General features: G+C 31.0%; 1 protein-coding gene across 1 annotated transcript in view; it reads right to left on the minus strand.

The window, feature by feature from the left end:
• Window positions 1-19,161, minus strand: part of timeout (circadian regulator timeout) — a 621,776-nt gene that overhangs the window by 553,139 nt on the left and 49,476 nt on the right. Inside the window, exons 6-7 of the mRNA XM_076394399.1 lie at window positions 17,896-18,122; window positions 6,719-7,137 (exon numbers count right to left, since the gene is read on the minus strand). Of these exons, the coding sequence (XP_076250514.1) occupies window positions 6,719-7,137; window positions 17,896-18,122 (646 nt within the window). The remainder of the gene's footprint in view (window positions 1-6,718; window positions 7,138-17,895; window positions 18,123-19,161) is intronic.

Here is a 19,161-nt window from a genome sequence, read left to right on the forward strand (position 1 = left end):
CATAGCGTTATTGGACCGTTTAAAGGACGAAATCGCGGAAAAACGGCCGCATTTGGATAAAAAGAAAGTGCTGCTTTACCAAGATAATGCACCGTGTCACAGGTCAGTGAAAACGGTGGCAAAATTCCATGAATTGGGCTTCGAATTGCTTCCTCATCCACCGTATTCTCCAGATCTTGCCCCCAGCGACTATTTCCTGTTCTCAGATCTCAAAAGAATGCTCGCTGGGAAGAAATTATCGTCGAATGAAGAGGTGATCGCTTAAACTGAGTCATATTTTAAAGCAAAGGACAAATCGTACTACAAAAATGGTATCGAAAATTTGGGGGATCGCTATAATCAGTGTATCACCCTCGAAGGGAATTATGTTGACTAAAAAAACTAATTTTGCCAAAAAAATGTGTTTTATTATGGTAGGCCGGGGACTTTTCAATTGATCTGTTACAGATATGGCAAATGCATTAGAGAGAATACAGTGATTAAATCTAATTTTATCAACATAAATGTATACCAGTAGTAACAGAAGAAACCGTGGAGAAATACAGTGATATCAGGATGACTTGACAAGAAAATACAGCCACGAAATAAATAAGAACTAAATATAATAAGCTAAATATGCTCTAAAATGAAACTAAAATACATTATTTAGATGTATAATCATTAATTAGGTGTATTAGACCTCCAGTAAATACCATAGGCGGTTTGGAAAAAAATTAATGTAAATATAATGAAACAATTCCTTAAATAATATATGCATTAGATGTACTATAATGTTAAAATAAATTATGTTTTATAACATTTTTGTTACATTGTTTTATTATTTGGGATATACATACTGATGTATTAATCCCACAATCGCCTTGCTTGTGTATTAGTGCAAGTAAAACAGAACACTAGTAATAAATTAATTGTAAATTAAGATTGTACTAAGCATATAGAATGTAAGATCCAATTAATAAACAATTATTTTACTTACATTATAATGTGATATATCAAAGCCAAAATAAACTAAAAGTCAAAGTTAAATGCGCCAACATTACGACGTTTTGACGTCATCTAGATGATGTGAGTTCACTGTCTTGAGAAAAAAATACATACATGTATACATGTATATATGTACATATATGTATATATATGTGTATATATATATATATATATATATATATATATATATATATATATATAATAAAAAAAGTCCGAAAACTGAGCGTCCACACCATTATAATTACACGTGTGTCTAACTGGTTTGTCTATTATATCGAAACATATCCAAAGTGCCATACAATCCCCATCAAATATGCCAACATATTCACTAGATACAACAACAAAACAATATTCGAAATATGTTGATGTTTCGACACTCCCACATGTTCACCGGAAATATTCGTGATTGTTCTATTTCGCCAACGTCAAGTTGACGATAAAGTTTGTTAATTCAATTGCCAGCGGAGTTAAAACTTTCTATTAGTGCTCTCTCGCTCTCTCCAAGAGTCTTTATTAACCAAACGCCCACTGGCATTTTCTATCTCGGAATTCGCCAACTCTAGAATTTCCCGTTTTAATAGTGGCCTCATTAAAAAAACTGACGGAATACTTGGACTGGTTTATATCCGGCTAGACTTACAACCAACTTTATTAACGAAGCTCTGACAGTAACAATCTTACTTATTTATAATTTAGTTTAAATGAGGAAACTGCGAATAATTAAACCTAAGCTATTATACCCAAAGAATGTCCTAAAAACATATTTTTAACAAAAAACTAGAATCGACTTCAAAAAATAAATAAGGAACTTACAAAAATGTAAAATATAATCAATCTTAGATTTTTAACACAAAAAAATTTTTTTAAATAAAATATGTACATAATTATCGCTGTAATAACAATTTAGCTTAATACCTACCTAAACCAATTAATCTATTTACTATATTCTTTTAACTACTATCAACTTATCACTTTGAAGTCAGTATCGGGTAATAAATTAGATTTGTTTTGTTCGTAATATAATTTTCTGTATATGTCACCAAATTATATAATTATTTTGTATTGCTTAGGCTCGGCACCAGCTTCAAACTGATCTGATATGTGTAGCATGACTAAAATTACTGCAGTGATCATTCTTAAAATAAGTATATACAGATCATTATATACATTTTCATTATAATATTGTTTCATAGAATAGGATTGGATCGGCAGTATTGTTCGGTTTGGCCATATTGTTAATACAGTCCTTATAAAACGTCGCCACTTCTTTTCATTATATATCATAAAATATTTTTCACTAGCTGAAGGTTGTCAGTAGCAGTTTGAAGATGATATCTTTGAACACACCGTTAATTAAAACTGTAACGAGTTTTGGACAATAAGAATAACACTCCCTATTCTCTTTAAAAGTAACATTTAAAATATTATAATATATGCTTTTTATAGGCCTAGTTTTGATGTTATATAATTAACAATGTATGGAAAAACCCAGTACATTATTTACAAATAAAAAGATTTATATTAGAATATACATTACACTATAACAATTGGACATTGCAGATAAATTAAAAGCAAATTATCTATAATAGATACAGGAAAAATATTTAAAAAAATAAATTAATTAATACTTTTAATCCATATATATATATATATATATATATATATATATATATATATATATATATATATATATATATATATATATATATATATATATATAAGATAATTTCAATCAATTTACGACCATGTCCCAGCAGGATTCGAAACCGCGACTGTTGCAACAGTAGGTAGACCGTCCTGTTGCCTTTACCACTGCGCCAACCAAGCCGTCTAGATTGTTATTACCTGTTAATATATATTACCGACTAGTCAATCTCATGAGCATTCTAGTATAAAAAAAAACAAAAATTGTAAAATAAATAATTATAAAATTTAATATAGAGGAGGTCATTTTTAAAATAGACAAGACTACTTTAGACTTCACTTTAAACGGTCTTCACCGGCTGATGTTCACTAAACTGACGATTTTTTTTTGATTTAAGCGTATAATAATGAATCCAGGTTCCGTCCATTATTATGTTACTCCCTCGAAATTAAGGAATTGATAAAATGAGCGACTAAATAAAGCTCGATAAAATGATAATTTAACAAAGCAAAAAATTACGGAATATAAACAGATTGCTTCGAAAAATGAATGAATGAATTGCAAAGCGAATTAAGCCTGAACTTAAAGAAAAAACAACTATTAGAGTACAGCATATTAAAAATGATCGTAATGAATGGGTTCGGCGCAACGATGAAAAAGCTGAATTATTAGCACAGCTTTTGACTAACGTATTCCAACCGAATAATATAGTATGGAATATGTACAAAGAATTCTCCTGTTTATCAGCCCGATGCAGCTGCAAATATGATTTCCCCAATGAAAGTTGTCACGGAAATTGATAACCTCAATCCTAAAAAGACTCCAGGAATTCATGATATTTCAAACAGCTGACACGAAAAGCAATCATCATGTTGACATACATATTTAATGGCTGTTTGAGACTGAAGCATGTTTTATGTTTTAAGGAGGATTTTAAAAGCCTTTTTCACTACTACTTACGATATCAAAATTATTTGAGAAACTGTAACAAAACGTATTAAACTATTCATTAAAATACCAGATATTCAGTTTGAATTTCGGAATCACCACTCGTACTATTAAAATACAGCTTAATAGCTCCAAATTTGTCCATGTTAGTTTTTCCTTGCACCAAATAACATAGTCAAGATAGATCAATCAATCAAGCAGAATCAGCTAAATACCTCGGCATCCATCTTGATGCTGATTTAAATGAAAAACATCATGTTATACAAAAAGAATAAACTCAAAATAAAGCAACTGTACTGGTTACTCGGTAGATACCCTCAACATGACTTAAAATCAAAGATTCTTTCATCAGTCAATTATAAAGCAAATTTGGACCCATGAAGTGCAAATATCAGGTTGCACTAAATCATCGAACCAATTAGTAACTCAACGCTGTCAAAACAAAGTTACACGTTCTACCAGTGCTTATCGTTCCGTAACCAATGAAAACCTGCACGATCGTTACATGAAATAAGGTTACTAAATCATAGCAATATGGCTAAAACACAGTTACTGGTCAACATGCAGGAAACCAGAAGATCGAAGCAAACCAAACCACACAAACTGGTATAGTATAAAACGTTACTCTTTACAACTTTAGTTTAAGAAGTTTAATTTTATTTTAATTTGGGAAATACATATTAATGTATTTATCCCGTTCTTGTGTACTGATGCAAGTACAACAGAAGAGTAATAATTAATTAATTTGTAAATTAACAATGTACTATGCTTAGTTAATGTAAGATACAATTAATAAAAAAATATATATTAAGACACTAAGTTAGGTTAAGAAAGGTTAGTAGCTAGTAACAACAATATAACAGACCTGGTACTTATTGAGTTTGATAACGTAATATATTAACATTAATTTATTAATCAACATAATTTAATTTACACATAAATATTGTAATTATATCGATCAGGACGGTTAACAAAATTCTCACTACAAACTAAGTTATTAAAATAAATATTATTTCAAAATTGAAAAGAACTTGGAAAATCATATTAATACTTTAAATGCGAAACGGAAATAACCAAACTCAACCCGGAATATTTAATTGAGCAAATAAAAACTAAATTAAAAAGTTTTTACTCGCAAAAGAATTCGGAACTGTTCAAGTAATCAGCAATTTCAGTTTTCTGTTTATGTTTAGTCGGCTTTAAAAACTTTGATTATAAAGTAGATCAGGAAAGATTTATTTTTCACAACCTAGTTTGATCAGTTAATTTCGATGGATTGATAATGTAAGGTAGTAGTTTGATTTCATTATTTGGATGTTGCTTTTCTATATTTCTGAAGCCGTTATGATGCACTTTAAATCTGGATGTTGCTAAAAATTTGGCGTGCCTTCAGAAAGATGTCTAACATCAAAGAAGCACATATACCAAACCAAAAGACTTTAAAACAAGATTAAGAATAAAATATTTGACTACGGGATCATTTAATAAAGCAAAAAAATATTATCAAGATTAAGAATTAAGCGAAAAGGTTCAACTTCATATATACACAGTACGGCATTACTCCGAGTAACTGGTCTACTTGTGGTTTTACGCTTTCAATTTGAATTGTGTGGGAATATATTGGAATCATTTAAAGGGTATCTTATATCAGCCTATCAATTAATATTAAAGGATTTAAAACAGATACTTGTAACCAACATCATATTGAAGCGTCTTTGATAAGCTTCACTTTTCAGTATGTGTCATTTCGTCGAAGTGTGAACAATATTTTTGTTAGTGTTGAAAATGTCTGAATTTCTACTGAGTTAATCGTCAGACTATCACATCTACTTAAAAAAAAGGGCGGCTGGCTGAAGGTCATCAAATGATGTGTGAAGATTATAGCATCCATGCTCCATCGATTTTAAAGTGTGAAAACTGGTTTCGAATAGGTGATTTTGGTACAAAAAAGAGAGAGCGTTCTGGATCGCTATCAACTACGACGACTTCGCGTCGAGCGAATTTCAACATAACAACGCTCGACTATATATTGCAAAATCGATGAAATCATACAGGAAAACATTAAAATGGAAGTGCCACCGCACACGCCGTATTCTACAGACCTTGCTCCTTCTAATGGCTACTTGTTATGACATATGAGTCACGACCTATAGCAGCGCTTCACTTCTTATGAAGATATTAAAAAATCGATCGATTAGAGGATAGTTTCAAAAGATGTATCGTTTTTTCGAGATGGAATCCGTGAATTACCTGAGAGATGAGAAAAAGTAGCGGTTATCGGATGGAAAATACTTTGAGTAAAATACATTGAATAAATATTTCGCACGAAAACTAATCTACGGACCTAATATATATCAAAAAATAACCTCTGCCGTTAGACTTTCAAACAATAAATGAGTAAAATATAATTTTACACCAAGTTTTACTTTTCCTGATTAGTCAAAGAAAACTGCTGTCAAAAATAATCCATTGTTGGAACCACTTAATATAGACCATGAATAAACTTATCTGAATGTTCGTTTTGATATCTTAGAAGCGACTACCTGGATACACCTGGATACATGCTCTGATCTGTCGAAAATATTGACCACTTGTTGCTAATAGGATCTTTAAGACAAGAGTTGGAAAAAACTAACACGAATGTGACAAGCATTGCTCTTACAGACTATCCAGTGAACCAAATTACAAAGTGCTAAATAAGTTTTGATGAATTATTTTCATATGTTGTCAAAAAATCAATAGATCCATATTTTTAAAATATAGATATGTTTCAAAAGATCGATATTTTACTCCGATTTATATCAATATATCGGTATTTTCCAGTTCGATTTTATTTCAAAAAACCGATATTTCTTCCGAACCCATGTCTTTTTTTTCTCACATATATTTTCAGGACTAATAACTTCTTCTTGTTTCCTCTTCAGTACAACAAATCGAAAAACCATTGACATTTTTTCGATATATCGATATATTTTTTTAAAATATGGTATGAGACGCTTAAAAAATATTGACATATCGATAATTGTCACGCTCTGACTGTATAATATTCGCGAGAAAAATATCATACAGAAATCTGAACAAAATTTCAGTCTGAAGCATTTGTTATTACATATATATCAAAATAAAACTAAAAATCCTTACCTTTCTTCGGTTTCTTCTTGCTTTTCTTCTTCGACTTTCCTTGGACGATCATCGATCCTTCCGATTTAACGAAGGTCTCCAACATTCGCAAGAATATGTGTTGGGTCTCAATGAGGTCGATCAAATACGTGTCCGACATCTTAAGTTCATCGTATGTCACCAATAACGTAAGAATAAATTCGCGATACTCCAAAACATAAAAAATGTTACTTTTGATCACTTTGGACGACTCGCGCACGGCGTCGTCCGAAGATCTGTCCATCGCGGATAGCGTTTGAAATAACTCCCGGTAAGCGACCAAGGCGAGATGAAGGCGACGCGACCACAGTTTCAGTTTCTTCTTGTCGGATGATATCATATCGAAGTATTTTTCGCTTTGCTGCTGGACATAGTGGAATGATTGGACCGACATAGTTTCACTGGAAAAAAAACATAGTTTAGCTTGTTTGTTTACCTATAGTCAGACATTTATCTAATAGGTTTATGTGATATTTTTTTATTTATTTATTCATAAATTATTAATAGTCGTTTCAGACTAACAAACAATTTGTCTCTATAGTAAATTAAAACTAGGTACTTATCTAGAGAACCAATTGGCATTTGCTTAATCTCAAATAATAAAATAACAAAAGTAAGTATTAATTGTCAGTCTCTTTATCAATTAGTACACTTCACTACCACAATATACAAGATCACACGAATTGGTTCTCTTGAATCTACATCCTAGTTCAATGTTATCCAAGAGTTGCAACACTTCGCTTATAACATGAGAGTGAAATTTTTCATCTTGTCTTGTTGCGAATATTTTTATTTCCTCTATGACAGTTGGAATCCGTAGGTTTACCTGTCAGGACTTTATTCTAAAATACTTATAATTATTATAATGGCAGTATTTCTTGCAAAACATCACCAATAGGTTCATATAAGTTTTCGCACTTACTGGTACAGCAGCAACTTATTATGAACGGTTAACTTTTGTTAGATTTTCTTTCAAATAACTAGTATATTTTTTTTGTATTTGCATTCGAGTTATTTTCTTTTATTTTTAATGCAAATGTAGCTATAGTGATATTTTCTGTTTGTGATAGGTCACATGTGGTATGCTGCTTTTGTTCCTTTCATTGTTGAGTAAGCTTCTTGTTTAACACCAAATATCCTGGGTGTGATGTAGGAATTTAAGAGTTAATTTTTCTCTAATTGTAGAGACAATTTTTGATACTGTCTGTAATTCTATGTATCTAGACAATTGCTAAATCTTGGTTCATAAAACCTAACTAATGTGCAGATACTAGATTTTTTCTATGATTTTTTATTATCAGGTTATTATTGTAAGCCATACACTGGTGTCAAGTGATATAATTAAAAAAAAAGAATATATTAATTTTTACAGTGACATTAATAAACTGTCTTCATACCCATTTATATTACTGTAATATAATTAGGCTTGTAGTTGTAATACATAATAATGCATATTTGACTCAGGTATATATTTTCAGGTATTTTTGTCATATTGATTGTTTCTACTTTTCAATTTTACTATTGACTTTACTTTTTATTCTTTAATTTTCTTGTTTGTTTAAGGTTAAAGACTCGATATATTTAACCTCGTTAAACTATGAATTAAACCAATATTGCAACATGCAGTACAAAAACGAAAATGAGTACTAAAACAAACAGATAGATAACCCACATATCAAACCCGACTCTACACAAACCAAATAAAAGAATTAAAGGAATCAAAATTTAGAATTACTATAAAGAAGTTTTAAAATTTTATAAAAATAAAAAGTAATGATGGATTGACATTTTATTAAACATTACACTTCGACACAAAGATATTTCCCACTATGATAATTTGACAATGTGGATTAAGTCAAGAATATAATGATATTTAAAAGAAATAATGTAAAAAAAATACAAGCATGTGTAACTTTTCAGTAAATGTAAATATCGATTTTCAATTATCTATAGCGTAGCGTTTATCGTATATTTGTATATTTAGATCTAACCTAAATGTCAAATTCGATGTTTTGATATATCTATATATAAATCGACGGTTTTCCATTTAGTATATAATCGATGTCCGTGGAAGGCTCAAAATAGTATTCTTGGTTGACTTGAAGAAAACTATTGCCTAACTCCAGCGAACACTTTAGAACATGGTGATGGCCCTCCTTCATATACCAATTGTCGGATTTGGGTTCAACGATTTAAAACCGGCGATTTTAATGTTAAGGACAAAGAAGGCTGTAGGACGAAAAAAGCTCGAAAAAAATTATTTGCAAGACTTACCGGATGAAAACCCAGCTCAACCTCTCAAAAAATTTCAGTCAGGTGAATGATGATGAATCAACTGTTCCCACATGTTTAAATTTAATGGAGAAGACCCTCAAAGAGCGAAAATAACTACCACACGAATTGACTTAAAATACAATTTCAAACCGCTTCAACATCGCGACTTCATTGATTGGCAGGGAAAAAGTATTATTTTCTATGTTTTGTGATGGGTGATGAAAAACGGATCTAAAAATGATCTACTGACATTAATTAAATAAACTGAAAGACGTGCTATTGCAATAGCGGTATAGTAATATACTATACACCCGTAAATATACTGGGCCGTATGTTGCAAAGGTTGTGAAGGATATAGTGCAGTTCGAATAGGAAGTTCTATTGTATCCAGCGTAGCAAAAAGATATATCTTTCTGATGAGCACTTGCTCATATCTATGCAGCTTTGCTGGCACAAAGCCCCGAAATCCTGAAGAACTGCGAAAATAGATCGATAATTACAGGTAGAATTTTCTCAATAAACACCTCTTAGAGAGAAAAATTGTATTATGATCATTTTATGCTGGCACCTAATAAATTTCAAATAAAAATTGATATTCATCAGCAAATAAAGATATACCGTCTTGGTTTGCGCAGTGGTAAAGGCGACAGGATTCGTAACGTTGCATTAGTCGCGGGTTCGAATCCTGCTAGGGCACGGTTATGAATTTATGTTTGTGATTGTCCTTAGGCAAGCGTGCAAAATCGGACAAGGAAAATGATCCCAGTCACGCCAGTAAACAGGCTGCGTAAGACCGGATGCCTTCTGGGATGATTTCTAAGTAGGACACTCGCCAGTCGGTAGGGTTAATACCGAGGACCGTAGTTCGGAGCCCACGTTAAAGTGTGTAGGTCCAGTCCAGATAAACCCTCGTTGGTAAAAAGGAGATTTTAAAATACTTTTAAAAAAATAAACAAAAAAATAAAGACATACTGAACAATTTCACAATATAGGATTTTACAATATTTTAATGAATTATATCACGTGACGAATATTTACCAAAACGATAATCGTTCTCCATATATGATTCATAATACAAATACTTCTATATTCCATCGAATATCAGACTGCTCTCGCGTCGTGCATTAGAAAATGGCGCTATTCCATCGGCTAAGACTCGACGCTATAAAACATATTAAAAATATTTTCCGTCGTCGAATAAATGGAAGTTTGCATTTGAAATGCAAAACAGACGATTCCGGTGACGTATTTAAACTGTGGATGGCGAGCGTCTCGCGACACATGTTACAGAAATGAAACGGCGCTGCCAGATAATAATAAAACTTGTCAAACTAAATCAATTGCGGGACGATTGTAGCGACTCTAGCCGGAAATATTTGCCAATTTATTATATGAAATAATGGGAAATTTATTCTGTAAATTATATCAACGTTAAAATGGGAAAAAGGATTTCGGGAAAATATTTACATTCGAGTTTAAATAAATATGTATTTTCGGCTGACAACAATATTGTGATTTCAACTTCATTTCATAAATGTATGCGGGGAAGTCTGCTTCATTAAAAATGCATACGATATTTATTAGCTTAGAAATGACACCTCATTGGACTAGACCGAGTGAATATGAATGTATGAATATTGGATTGAAATAATTAAAGTCATCAAAATGTATAGGTTGGTGAAAGATGATGAATGATTTGGTTCGTTGTCATAGGCGCAATAGAAATAATTTATATAGTTTATCCAAAATAGCAGTGAACTTATGTCATTACGTCAAAATGTATAATGTATTGCCTAATGCAATTTGTAAATTCGTTTTAATACCAGACAATATTTTCCTTCTCATTTGATTCCAATACAATACAATGCTGTCTGACAAAGTATAAACATGTAACCGAATCAGCCTACGAACGACTTCGGTTGTCAAATGTCTGAAAAATTCCTGAAACCATTAGTGATAAGAGGTTGTAAACCGGTAAACGTTGTTTTAACTATTTGCTTATTTTGATAAATGTTAAATCGCTGCTTATTATTACTCTGATTAAAATGATGCCAGATCGAACAAATTGCAAGGATACATTACTCAGAAATAACTCCGGATCTGGCGCGTGAACACTACCCTTGCATAGAATAAACCACAGAAAACAAGAAACTATATTGTCTTTATAATGGCGGTATATTTTTTTCGAGTCGATAGGTACAGTCGATCAAGTCAAAATAACAAAAAAATCTAGAATATTTAGAGTTTGTGTTACATTAATAATTCTGTAGTAATAATTGAATTGTTGTGTTATTCTTGGTGGTTTAACATACACTGGTTTGAAAGTATGGAAGAACAAGGGTAAGTGCAGAACGTAAGGTTACATGTTTAAGTTATAAAATATAAAGAGCATCAATTTTATTTATAGTGAGAATGTTCAATGATATCGAATACACATATACATATAACAAAATTTAATGATAAGAAGAAAAGAGAAGAAAATGATTCTTGTTGGGTTGGAAGTAGTCAAGTCATTACTGAGGTTTGTCCACCAAGAATAGAAGCAAAAATTGTAGTAACTGGTAATAATTAGACATTTATTTTAAACATAACATATTTTAGTAATGATTTACATTTTATGTTATAGCTACATCTTAGCTAGAATTTGTTGAGAGTGAAAGATGAAGAATGTGAAATTCAGAGAATCAAAGAAGAACAAATTAGACATTTTGCTAAGATGTAAGAACAGTATACAGTGATACTATGAAATAATTAAATTTACCAACAAAAGTAGACCTGGATCAAATAAACAAAATATAAAACTATCAACGACACTCTAATGATCTAATGACAAGGAAAATACAGTGCATTATTATGTAAGGGTATAGTTAATAAATTATTGTTTTGTAAAAATAATGATGTATTGACTGTGATTTATTTCAGCTTAAAAGTACGATAATCCACTCATTTTAGGCTAGTAAATGTACAATATGTTAATCAAAAGCTCGAGGTAGTCAATTCATTAATGAGGTTTGTGGATCAGCGATCATAGTTGATCATATTTGGAGATTTTTAGGAGAATTTCAGTACTTTCATATATAGTGGTGGCGTTTTCGTTTGGTTATAACTATATTGGCTGGGTTTTTATAAAAATAGAAAAGCATATAGAAATTACTTTTATTACTAAATTTTATTCAATAAATATGCGCACCATCCGGAGATATTTGTATGTTTTTATATTTTTAGCGTGTTGTAAAATATCTCGAAAAATGAAAAATATAATCTTGGATTCACCAAAATGAAACCGTACTCATACGAATCCACATCACCTTGATGTTAGCTCTATCAGAGATAAAATATCTAAAATGCATAAGAACAGTGAGTGATTTTTTCAATATAAACATAATTAAGTACAATTATTTGAGACATAACTGTTAATGTAAAAGGTACCAATAGAAAACTTAGGGATATTAGGCTATTTCAACTAAAAATAGGATTTAAATAGTTAATAGTTTAAAGATAACCCACGAAGATGTCTAACAAAACATTCAGGCATTATAAAATTAAGAAAGATTTCTTATTTCAATTTGTGTATAACATAGGTATATCAAAATGGAACATTAGGCCTTAGCAAGACGCAAATAAAAAGAGTGTAAAGACAACACAAATTGCTGCAAAAGCGTAAGAGGTAGTAACAGTAAAAGAAAGTAACATTTCATTAGGTTTTGGTAATCATAATATTTTTCGAATAATTCATTACAGATATATTGTTTTACGTGATAGAAACATTTTTTTATTATTATTTAATTATTACATTGTTACTAGCGGTTTCCGTCTAATCTACAATTTGTCTTTATAATAACTTAAATCTAGGTATATATTTAGGAGGACCCATCGGCCCTATCTCAGTCTCCGGTGAAATAATGTTTATACATTGTCATTTATGTTTGGGATCATTATAATTCCTGCCTTCTTCCAAATTCCTGGGACATGTTTTAATCTAAATGCTGTAAAAGTTGGTGAGTTTTATAATTCCCTTTCCGTAATTATCCTGTTATTAAATCATAGCCTGGTAATTAATGTAACTTTTAATAACTTTGGTTAGCTCTTTCGGCGTGACTAATTTAGTCATCGAATTTTCAGCTTCTATGTCCAATATTAAATATTAGTATCGTTTGGTTTGAAAGTTTTTTCTATATATTCAGCAAATGCTTCTGCTTTTTGGTGATTATCACGTGCTCAATTCCCACATAAGTCTCTTATAAGGTGGACTGTGTAGACATGAGCGCTTTAGATATTTCGTGCCTTTCCAAACAATTAAATATAAAGAAGCAAATACGCTCTCTACTACTACAAACATCAATTGCATATACAGTTGTTAATTAGTAATATTAAGTCTCCAAGAGATACTATAGGTGGTTTGGGAAAAGGTACAATGTAAATATAATAAATCAACTTTAACCTACAAACTATTCTGACTGTATAATCGTAGTTTAAGTCCATCGATAATATGTGTATTAGATCCATAATTAATCCATAATGTCCATAATGTTAAAATAAATTATATTTTATAAACATTTTGTCTATTTAAAGTTTATATCTATTTTTTAATCAATATATTCCAATTATGTTAAAAATATGAATTCAATAACCATAAACTCTGCGCGCTCTGTCGAATTAATTTGCCATTCCTTCCAGCCAGTTGGAAGATCGTCCGCTTAAATTGGCTTCATTCCGCGAACAATTGATTCAGTTTGACAAGTTTTGTCATTATTTGCCGTTGCCATTTCCGAGCTCTTCAAATGCGATTTTTGCCTGAAACATATGTCGCGAGACGTTCTGCAGCTCCGGCTCGAAAGCGTCGCAGGAACTGTCTATTTTGCATTTCAAATGCAAAGTTATTTGCCAGTGGAAATTGGAAAAATATTTTAATACGTTTCAGTCAGGGCGGTGGATATATAGAGGATGCCGGGTTATAGGGAAGTCGAAAGCGTTTGGTGTTTCATTGAAAATTGAATATTGAAATGAATGATAGATGGGGGGCTCGAACTGATCGCACTGATACGTATTGCTGTTTATTAATCTTTCAAAAAATAGAATGTGTATTTGTAAGGTACATTTGTTACAAATATTCTGATGCAGTGTATCAGAATACTGATCAGTTTATATAGACGCTAATCATGGAAGTTCGTGCCAGTTGGATTTTAAGATAAATCCAATATATGTTATTCGATAGATTAATTTTCATATTTACAAGAATTCTTAAGTAATTCCGAGATACAAAAGAACTTTTGAAGCGCAGTTGAATTCAATAGTTTAAAATTTTGTTACTAATAACAAAAAAATTCACTGAGCAATTTTAGTAAAATAAAGTATGCAACGGTGTATAAAAATTAAATTATTTTGAAAATGAATAAATTCTGTATAACTTATAAAAGAAAAAGATCTAAAACCTACCATAGATATAATTAAATTTTATTAAATTACCCAAAAAACTTTATATCTAATATATACATTTCGTAAAATAGCTTTATTTTATTAATTCAGCTAATTACAGAAACACCCTTTTTACATAAATAACTATGAACATATCTGATGCTATAAAACACGTCATAAAAAGAAATATAATTGGAGTTTGCTCTCCCATGTGAACAGAATACTCCATTTTACTCTACACTAATTGAAATGGAAATTCATTAGTAGAGTTACGTAAATAATACGTTTCCAGCTGATCATTATTAAACATAAAAAATTGCCATATAATACAATCAATGACGCAAAAAAAAAATTGGGGTCAGTCTATACCCAGCTATATTAATTTTGAGTTACGAAATAACGAGTCAATATAGATCAGATTCCGCCAAAACTTTTTGAAAATATTAAAGATTCTTCTAATAACCCAATCCAAATGAAAATCTGTAAAAATATCTGATATAAAATATCTAACGAGAATAGAATATATAAGATTTCTACATACAATGATAAACAAAACGTAAGTTGCAGTCCAACCTAACAAATTAAATAACTAAAATGACGCAGAGATTGAACACAATTATTCAAATAATTCCAAAAATAATTCAAGAAGAATGTCCCTAAAGGAGCGGTAAATATGATGATGGCCCTCTAAGCTTGAAGATAATTTGGTTTCAATTATTACTAAAAATTAAATACTGGTGAATGTCGAGTATCTCTATTGGTTTATTGTTCACTATGCTTACTAATACCTCACACAATACCTCAGTACAGACTCTCATACACAGACAAATAAAATATGCATAGAAAATACACTAATATTAAAATATCAGACCTATAATTAATCGCATCAGGTACATTTGTAACCAACTTCATGTTGAAGTCCCGCTGACAGATTTCACTTTTCAGTGAACAAAAAACACAACAATGCTCAGCTCAGCATGACAATGCTCAACCACATGACAAAAAAGCGGTGACAAAATACTGTGAAACAGTAAAATGGGAAATGCTACCCAGCCCGTCGAATTCTCCAGACCTTGTTCCTTCTGAGTATTAATTGTTCAGAGATATTAGTCGTGACCTGTCCGAGCAGCACTTCACTTGTTATGAAAATACCAGAAAATGGGTTTATTCGTTAATAGCCTCAAAAGATACATAGACCTTTCAATATATACCATATATACCAATTTTTTACAATAAATCAAATTTAAAAAATCATTTAAAACTAATTTATATCCCTAATATCTAAGCTAATAGATTATTTAAGTTTATTCAAGGACTTATCCAATGAGAAGAACTTGGAAGAAAAGAAAAGGCAAAAATTCTGGTACCTAACCACAAAATATGCGGAAAAAATCATGTTGTCAAGGTAATAAGATATCGCAATTTGTTTAAACTCTGCTTTCTCCTTTTCTTGTATGTTGAGAAGATATAAAATATCAGCGCAACTTAGATCTTATTGATACTAATATATCAATATAAGTGATGACACAAATGTTTTTGTTTTTAAATATTTATAATCCAACATGTAGATGTCGCTATTTTTAAGCTATTTGTAGGAATGTTCGTCTTGGTCGGTTGGTCGGTCGGTCGAAATGTGTGGCTGTCGATGCGATTATTTGTCCAAACACTCACTACTATTTTTGGTAGGAATTTGCACAATAACTAAAAATATTGATTGAAGAAATATTTGTTTATTGCGATATTAGACGATACATGTGGTCGACGGGAGAATGACAGGATATTAGGTTAAGGTATAGGATGTACGGTACGTAAGGAAGTACGGTAAGTACACTGTGAAAGTGGTACTATTACAAAGGAGTAGAGAAAAGAAAAGAGAGCGAGACGTCGTCGTGGTGGTCCTTTATAGCCGGGAACCGCATGGTAGTAATCCACCGGGGTTGCCAACCTTTGAACTTACTGTAGGTGAATGCGTGGTGGCCTAAAAGGTCGTAGCGGTCGCTACATATTGTTTTAATCGCTATGCGAGGGCCGCGACGGGATTCTATTGGTTCACTTCGTCTCTATGGCGCCTTTATTGTTTATTTGTTTGTGGCGCCATTTTCAGTGTACCTAACCTAAGGAGCAGTGCATTTAGACTTTTATAACGTTTAAATATTAAATAATTTGTTCATTAGTATTTATAAAACGGTAGTATAATAAGTTAAGAGAATTCTCGATCTAGAAAGTGTTGTGTACTCGGATGCACAGATAGTAAAGAAATGTAGAATGATTTTACTTTGAAGAAGTATTTAACTGTCTTTAACAAATGGTTGATAATGTTAAAAATCTCAAAGTGACTGGATTAACCATCAAAGAAATTTATAATCGCTGTAGCGTGTTTTATTGTAAGTTGAGGTACGTTTATTCATATTAAAATTATATAAAATATCAAATATTTATTTTTTAATTTTAGAAATTAATCCCTTTCCGGAAGAAGCTACACAAACGGTGATATACTTTTATTCTTGGATCAATTACTTGATAGTTGAGGAATCCTTCTAAGAGAGGATTAACCAAAGTTCAATATACACTTTATACCTTCAATTGCAGATTGCGGATGTTCCTATATAAACATATGAGGCAAGGCAATATAAAATGCCCCAGAAAATTGTTTTATTATAATTTCAGTAGTTCTTTGAGCTATCTTTATTATTTTATCTCAGGATATATTGCCACGTCGATAATATAACATATATGTTGTCAAACATCTTTAAAAAAATGTAAATTTAAAACCTTTTAATTGTACACTTTTTAATGATCTTTCAGACAGAATGTTAAAACAGTATGCACCATATACTTCTGGATAAAACAAGTAAACAAAATTTTAACACAGAAAGACTCAAAGTTTGCTTTGAGTATAAGAAAACAAAAAGCCAGAACTCTAATAGATCCTATTAAATTGATGGCCCTAAACAAATATGAAAAAGGGAAAAAACAGAAGAGATAATTTCGATTTGTTCCAAAGTTCTTTGTTTTGATAATATTTTTGTTTTAGAGATATATTTATTGTTATACTATATTTATATTTTATACATCATTTGCAGTTTTACTAATTATATTTATTTTATTCATCCAATTTTATTTAATAAATTTATTTCAGAAATTAAATTGTTTTTTATTTAAATTTTATTGGTCAATTAAAGGTGACGTCAGGGCAGTACACGTGCCAAACTGTATCAAAGAGCCAATCAAATGTCCTCACAACAAAATGTTTTCCTTACAGGTGCTTGTAATGGAAATTTAAATTTACCAATCAAATTACTTGAATAGCCAATTTTCTGGATGTTGGGCAAAACAAAACTTTTCTCCAGAGTCTCCTATTGAGTTGACTGCCTATTAATCTATGTCTATAATATCTAAATTAATAATATTTGAAAAATTATAAAAAATATTTTTGATATGCCAGAATAATTAAAAATACCAAAACTCACCTCACTAGTTTGACCTCGAACTTATAACACCTGTTGAATTCCATGAAAAATCGCATTGCCCACAAATAATACGACTCGTCGTGAGCCTGTGCCTTCGCTCTAACCAAATTGTCCTTGACGTGATACATCAATGTGTTATAGGACCCATTCAAAAACTCGGCACAGAATTCCTTCAGGAATAGACGGATGCTGAAAGCGGATCGGCGTTCCGCCTGAGATGCTTTTATCTGAAATCAGAACAGTGCATTAGTGTCATTTACGTGAAAGCGTCGACAGGCATAATGAAAACGCCTAAAAGAATATAATTACTGAAAAAACTGAACCGGCATGAAAAAGATTAACAGAATGTCGATTATTTTGCTCTTTCTTTGATGTTTAGCTACAAAATCAGATGGAGAATTGTATCTGACATGTCCAATATGTTTTATTTGCAGTATTGTTTAAATAATATACAAAATTCTGCATTTTATTGTTAATAATAAATAGTTTGTTAATAATTTTATATATGTTACTTAACAAAGGTTGTTCACTTTAAGCATTGTGTAGCTAAAAATATGTTTTAACAAATAGCTACAGGAGGATAAACTACCTTTCTATATACAACTAAAATAAAGTATTTTATATCACTTATAAACGATTATCTCAAAATATTGATACTACGTGTATAACAATTTTATTAAATAATGTATCATTACTAGTCCTTGCTGACTAACTATTGTCTCTACGGTGCCTACAAACTAGGTAGTTATCTAAGAAGACCCATTGATCCTTATTGAGTCTCTAACAAAATTTTAGCTAGTAACACTTTTCAGTGATTTTATCATTTAGAGCACTTCACTAAATAGTTCACTAAAAAATTTACACGGTATGGTTCTCTTGAGTCTAGTTGCAAAGTTCCAATACGAAAATTCTTGTAGTTAAATTCCATAGGTACATAGCAGCAACTTATTATGTAAGAATAATTTAGATTTTATAGTTCGAGTTATTTTCTTTTCATTTTGATATGCTACCTCCAAAGAAGTTTTGCGTAAAGATTCATCCCAAGGTACTTGACTCTACTCTACGTCTCTGTAACTCTATAGGATATTTATATGAACAGTTTGGTTATAGGTGAATTCAAAATGCAATCTCGACAACTTTGATTCTCCTTATCTAGGTCCAGTTATTTATATAATTACTAGTGTGTTGCAGCAAGTATCACAGCGTCATCAGCAAATGTAACCATAGTAACCTTTTCTATTTGTGGTGTTTTACATGTACATAGTA

Source organism: Rhynchophorus ferrugineus, unplaced genomic scaffold (assembly GCF_030347505.1).
Source record: "Rhynchophorus ferrugineus isolate W39M unplaced genomic scaffold, kcgeb_rfMv2 rfM2, whole genome shotgun sequence".
NCBI classification, from domain to species: domain Eukaryota; kingdom Metazoa; phylum Arthropoda; class Insecta; order Coleoptera; family Curculionidae; genus Rhynchophorus; species Rhynchophorus ferrugineus.